Source organism: Ranitomeya imitator, chromosome 6, assembly GCF_032444005.1.
Source record: "Ranitomeya imitator isolate aRanImi1 chromosome 6, aRanImi1.pri, whole genome shotgun sequence".
In the NCBI taxonomy this organism is placed as follows: domain Eukaryota; kingdom Metazoa; phylum Chordata; class Amphibia; order Anura; family Dendrobatidae; genus Ranitomeya; species Ranitomeya imitator.
This window is the reverse complement of record NC_091287.1, coordinates 290,653,526-290,659,525: the sequence shown is the minus strand read 5'-3', so window position 1 is coordinate 290,659,525 and position 6,000 is coordinate 290,653,526. Positions and strand designations below refer to the sequence as shown.

The 6,000-nt window shown below is 44.8% G+C and overlaps 1 protein-coding gene across 2 annotated transcripts in view; it reads left to right on the top strand.

Annotated features, from left to right (window-relative positions):
* Positions 1-2,306: 2,306 nt before the first annotated feature.
* BCL2 (BCL2 apoptosis regulator) overlaps positions 2,307-6,000 on the top strand; it is a 248,886-nt gene continuing 245,192 nt past the window's right edge. The window contains exons 1-2 of one of the 2 annotated variants that reach the window (XM_069730647.1): positions 2,307-2,725; positions 3,923-4,933. In XM_069730647.1, coding sequence (XP_069586748.1) covers positions 4,181-4,933 — 753 coding nt within the window. In that variant the 5' untranslated portion in view covers positions 2,307-2,725; positions 3,923-4,180. The remainder of the gene's footprint in view (positions 2,726-3,922; positions 4,934-6,000) is intronic. The other variant, XM_069730648.1, reaches the window with a different exon arrangement.

Here is a 6,000-nt window from a genome sequence, read left to right as displayed (position 1 = left end):
TTTCATTATTTTGGAATATTTTTTTTTATTTTTTTTTACACATTTGAAATTTTTTTTTTTTACTTTTTTACTTTGTCCCAGGGGGGGACATCACAGATCAGTGATCTGACAGTTTGCACAGCACTCTGTCAGATCACTGATCTGACATGCAGCGCTGCAGCCTTCACAGTGCCTGCTCTGAGCAGGCTCTGTGAAGCCACCTCCCTCCCTGCAGGACCCGGATCCGCGGCCATCTTGGATCCGGGGCTGGAGGGAGCAGGGAGGGAGGTGAGACCCTCGCAGCAACGCGATCACATCGCGTTGCTGCGGGGGGCTCAGGGAAGCCCGCAGGGAGCCCCCTCCCTGCGCGGTGCTTCCCTGTACCGCCGGCACATCGCGATCATCTTTGATCGCGGTGTGCCGGGGGTTAATGTGCCGGGGGCGGTCCGTGACCGCTCCTGGCACATAGTGCCGGATGTCAGCTGCGATAAACAGCTGACACCCGGCCGCGATCGGCGGCGCTCCCCCCGTGAGCGCTGCCGATCGCATATGACGTACTATTGCGTCCTTGGGAAGTAAAGCCCACCCCACATGGACGCAATAGTACGTCTAATGGCAGAAAGGGGTTAAAGATCCTCGGAAGGTATGTATATTCTTGGTTTATTATTTTTTTTTTATTTACAGATCGAGGGTCTTCAGTGAGTGGATTGAGAGTAGAATAAATTAATACAACAACCTTTGTGTTTTTTTCACTAAATTAATTTTTAATAATGTGTGTGTGTGTGTGTGTTTTTTTTAACCCTTTACTAGTATTGGATTAATAATGGATAGGTGTCATAATTGACGCCTCTCCATTTTTAATTTGGCTTAATGTCACCTTACAATAGCAAGGTGACATTAACCCTTCATTACCCCATATCCCACCGCTACACGGGAATGGGAAGAGAGTGGCCAAGTGCCAGAATAGGCGCATCTTCCAGATGTGCCTTTTCTGGGGTGGCTGGGGGCAGGTGTTTTTAGCTAGGGGGGGGCCAATAACCATGGACCCTCTCCAGGTTATTAATATCTGCCCTCAGTCACTGGCTTTACTATTCTGGCGGAGAAAATTGTGCGGGAGCCCACGCCAATTTTTTCCGCCATTTAACCCCTTAATTTACTAGCTAGAACAGCCAAATTTTGCATATACACACTACTAACATTGAATTACCGACTTTCTGCTATATCGCGCTGGATGAAATATTAATATATATACATACATGTGTCTACTGACACATATATATATAGACAGTATATATGTTTTGTTTTTTTTTTAACACATGGATCCCTTGTATAGCCGTATGTCGGTTTTGCAAGCCTGCGATAAAAACACGCATTATGGCTGCCATACGGATTACATACGGAGGATGCCATGCGCAAAAAACGGTGACACACCCTGCCTACGGAGGAGCTACGGACCACTATTTTCGGGACTTTTCAGCGTATTACGGCCGTAATATACGGACCGTATTTTCATACGCTGTGTGTGACGCCGGTCTTATTAAGCGCACTTTCCAGTGTTTTATTGTGATGAATTGGACATGAGAGGGAGGAGATTGGGGCCATGGATGAATGCAAATTCTTCATAAGTTGCTGGGTATTGATAGCATGTAAATATTGGTAAGTGTGGTAAATATGGGTTTCCAGAGCGGGGCTACAGTTCTTGACAGAGAAGGAGAGAAGGTTCTGGTCAGAAAGTGGGAGAGGGACATGTTGGTAAGATTATGCACTGGGCAGAGGTGGAAGAAGGCAAGGTCCCGTGTATTCCCGTCCTCATGTGTAGGAGAGTTAGTAACCATTTCTAGAACCACTTCTTTAAGGAGGCCCTGTCACCTGGTCAAAAGGACAGTTTGGGGTCTTATTTTTTTCCCGCTGCTCCCCTGAGTTTCCCATGTTTTGTTTTTATGAATCCACCATACAGGTCCAGAGATTTGGGCCTTTTTATGCAGTGCTGGTTATTATGGCCGTTCCAAGGAGGCCGGGCTCACCGGGTAATAATAGGTCAAATACACGCCCACAAAGAATCCAATGAGTCACCCCCTTCTAAAAATCATAAAAAATAGCAATAAATAAAATGTGTCATATCTCTGGAACTGTCAGATTCCTAAAAAAAAGCATGGGCTAAGCAGGAATCTGATAAGAGCCCAATCTGCCCATATCTGACCTGGTGAGTGGAGTCAGCCGCTGCTGCCGGCATTTTCTGCTGGAAGGCTGCAGAGCACACACCGCCCACTAGAGGGCAGTCATCGCCATCATGCGCAAAGAATACAGAAGGAAATCACATCCAGTCCGCCCAGCACTGGCTTGTCCCCTCACACTGCACACAATTCAGCGGGCGAGCTGCGTCCCGCCTCCGGCTAGCTCTGGGAGTCAACATGACTGCAGGAAGCACAACATACAGAGACTGAATGACACACGGCGGCAGACAGTGCAGCCTGCGGCGGATACCGAGCCGGGGCTAGTGCGGCGGATACCGGGGCTAGTGCGGCGGCGGCTGCAGCCTGTGTGTGCTGGGATCACGCGAGTGCACGGGGAGCAGGCTGCGCTGGGTGGCCGCCATAGAGATGCTGCTGCCGCTGCCGCTGTGACTGATGCGCTCAGCTGCCCCTCAGGATGTGAGAGCTGCACGGAGCCCGCAGGTCCTGGAAGTTCGTACATGGATTCAAATGAACGGGGAAGTCCAACAGCACCGCCTTATTAGGGGAAGCCAGTGAGTACATGACAGAATTCATGGCTGTGCGGAGTCAGGACGGCTGTGCTGTCTAGGTAGCACATGTGTGTGTGGTGTACATGTATATCTGCACAATGCTGGGTGTGTGCGTTATATGTATCTGTGTGCAGTGTGTGTGGGTATATGGACAACGTGTGTATATTGTATGTATGTTGTGTGCATGTATTATGTATGGACAATGTTGTGTGTATTGTATGTATATATGTACAATGCTTGTGTGTATATATTATGCAATTTTGTCTGTGTGTATTATGTATGTATGTATGTGCAATGCTTGTGGGGGTATAATGTATGTATGTGCAATGTGTGTGTGTGTGTATATATTATGTATGTATGTGCAATGTGTGTGTGTGTATATATTATGTATGTATGTGCAATGTGTGTGTATATATTATGTATGTATGTGCAATGTTTTGTGTGTATTATGCATGTGCATTATGTGTATGTTTATATTATGTATGTATGTATGAGCAATGTGTGTCTATATATATAAAAGATGGATGTGTGTGTATAATGTATGTGCAATGCTGTGTGTGTATGTACATATTACGTATGCATGTGCAATGTTGTGTGTATGGATATATTATGTATGCATGTGCAATGTGTTTGTGTGTGTGTATATATATATATATATATATCATTATGTATGTGCAATGTTGAGTGTCTGCACATTGTGAATGTATATACAATGTTGTGTGGGTGTGTGTATTACATATAATGTACATTCGATTGCGTATGTATGTATGTATATATATATATATATATATATATATATATATATATATATATATTACACATACACATATTATAGCCTTTATTCTATAGTGTATTGAGCTGGGGCAGCAGTAAGTTGCCACTTGATGTAATTATTTTTGGAAATGTTCCAACAGGAGCAATAATCCTATAAATGTCAGGTGCCATTTCTGGACTAGGCAAAGTAATTTTTTGGAAAAGTATATACCGTATGTATAGCGAATAGCTGTTGCATTCCATATTACTTATCCATTAGTCTCCTGGCCGGCATACGGTGGGCCACATAGTTGGTATACATGGCTTTATTTCTCCGCTACTCATACCTCTATCATTTGTATCTCTTCACATTCTCTAATCTCTTTTTATTCTTACTTGTAAAGTTTTGCATTGCACACGGGAAACCCACATGTGTTTGTGTTGCAGCGTGAAGAAGGGAATGTCCCTTGAAATCTGATAATGAAAACACCTATAGGAGGGAAATTACAGTAAATGTACAGAACTCCACTGAAAGAAGAGGAGGGGGATCCACAGCTTGAAGAATGAGAGAGCATCTCAGAGACCCAGCGCTCACAACTAAAGTATAACGCTTGCCGACGGTTTCTGAGACCTGGGTAGGGTTAGATTTATTATATTTTTATATTTTATATTTCTTTTTGGCCACTGTTTTCATCATTGGGTGATATGGCTCATCATAGGAGAGGAGGCTATGACCATCGGGACATTGTGGTGAAATACATCCATTATAAGCTGTCACAGAGGGGCTATGAATGGGAAGAAGGAAGACAGGTATCTTCTGGTCACCCAGCTGCTTCTGCTGCTAACAATAATCTTACTGATGATGGAGAGGTGTCTGCCGTACCTGGTGGTCCACCTGGACAACCTCTTGCTTCAGATTTGCCTGCTGCTTCCTCTTCAGATAATGAATCTCCAAGTAATTCTCCATTACCACTTCTCGACAATGCACCTGCTGCTCCCAGAAGCTGTACATCTGCTGCGTCCCCCATCCCTTCCCCACAGGCAGACCTGGATGTTGCCCAGCGAGAAGGAGATGTTGAAGAAGATGCTGTTCAACCACTAGATGAAGATAATGCTGAAGATGGTCCATTACAACCTGTTCCCCTGGCATTATTCCAGACACTGAGTCGAGCGGGAGATGAGTTCTCCAATTTATACCAGCAAGACTTCAGACATATCTCAGGGCTCCTCCACCTAACCCCATCCACAGTCCGTCTTCGTTTTGCCGCGGTGGTGGAGGAGCTGTTTCATGATGGGGTTAATTGGGGCAGAATTGTGGCTTTCTTTGAGTTTGGAGGAGTCATGTGTGTAGAGAGTGTGAATCGTGAGATGTCTCCTTTGGTGGATTCCATAGCTGGATGGATGACGGAGTACCTGAATAGACATCTACAGAACTGGATCCAAGAGCAGGGAGGATGGGTATGTTAGACATTTTGTCTGTCTCATGCGGCATGTCCTCTTGGTGTTTTTACTGTTTGTTTTGCCTGAGTAAAATATTTAGCTTAATGTAAATAGGATTTGAAAAGCTTAGATTTTAAGTCTGATTGTACGACATGTAACTGAGGAAATAAAGCATGGAAAGTTTGTGGTCCACATCCGCGCTGCCAGCTTGTGAAGAAACGTCAGACGCCAGAAGCATTATAAAATAATGTTTTGGTTTTTTTTCTACGCTTTTCAAAGTGTAACCCGCTTCTTCGTCAGGAAATAAAAAATATGTTTTTCTATGGTCAGAGTGGATATTGACCACAAACTTTCCATGTTTTATGTGGTCTTCTGGTGAAATCACCTGTGGATCTGCAGCAGCTTATCAACCCTGGATCAGGTCAGCATACATCAATACAATTTCTGATATGTATCTACCAGATAAGACGCTATCCTTACCCTATTTTTTTATTCTCTGCTTTTTTTGCATGAAATTGAGGAGTTAGCATTGATGATAATACAAGAGTTTTCACCGCGTGTGGTCCAAGTCCTGAGTAAGGCCGGGATCACGCATGCGAGAAACACGTCCGTGTCTCGCATGTGAAATCCAAGCTCTGGCACCGGCATTCCAGAACGGAGCGTGCAGCTCCATGTGTTGCTATGCGGCCACACGCTCCACTCTGGAGTGCCGGCGCCAGAGCTTGGATTTCACATGCGAGACACGGATGCGTTTCTCGCATGTGTGATCCTGGCCTAATGCAGTGATCATAAAAGCAGAGGCGATCAGAGCAGTGAGTGAAGTCTGGAGTATCTTTTCTCCTAACTCTATGATGTGGGGTTCTTTTATATCCACCTCTTTTAGAAACTGATGAATAAATTGACAACTGGGTGTTACCAGTTAGGGATGGGTCCCTATACAGGTTTACACAGTCCCAGCAGTAATGACCAACTGTGTAGGGGCACGCCAAATCCGTCTGTCAGTTTATTCATACATTCGTAGGAGGAAAAATAAAGGAATGACACAAGGAGGAGAGAGATCAAGCTAAATCCTTCAGAATTCTGGT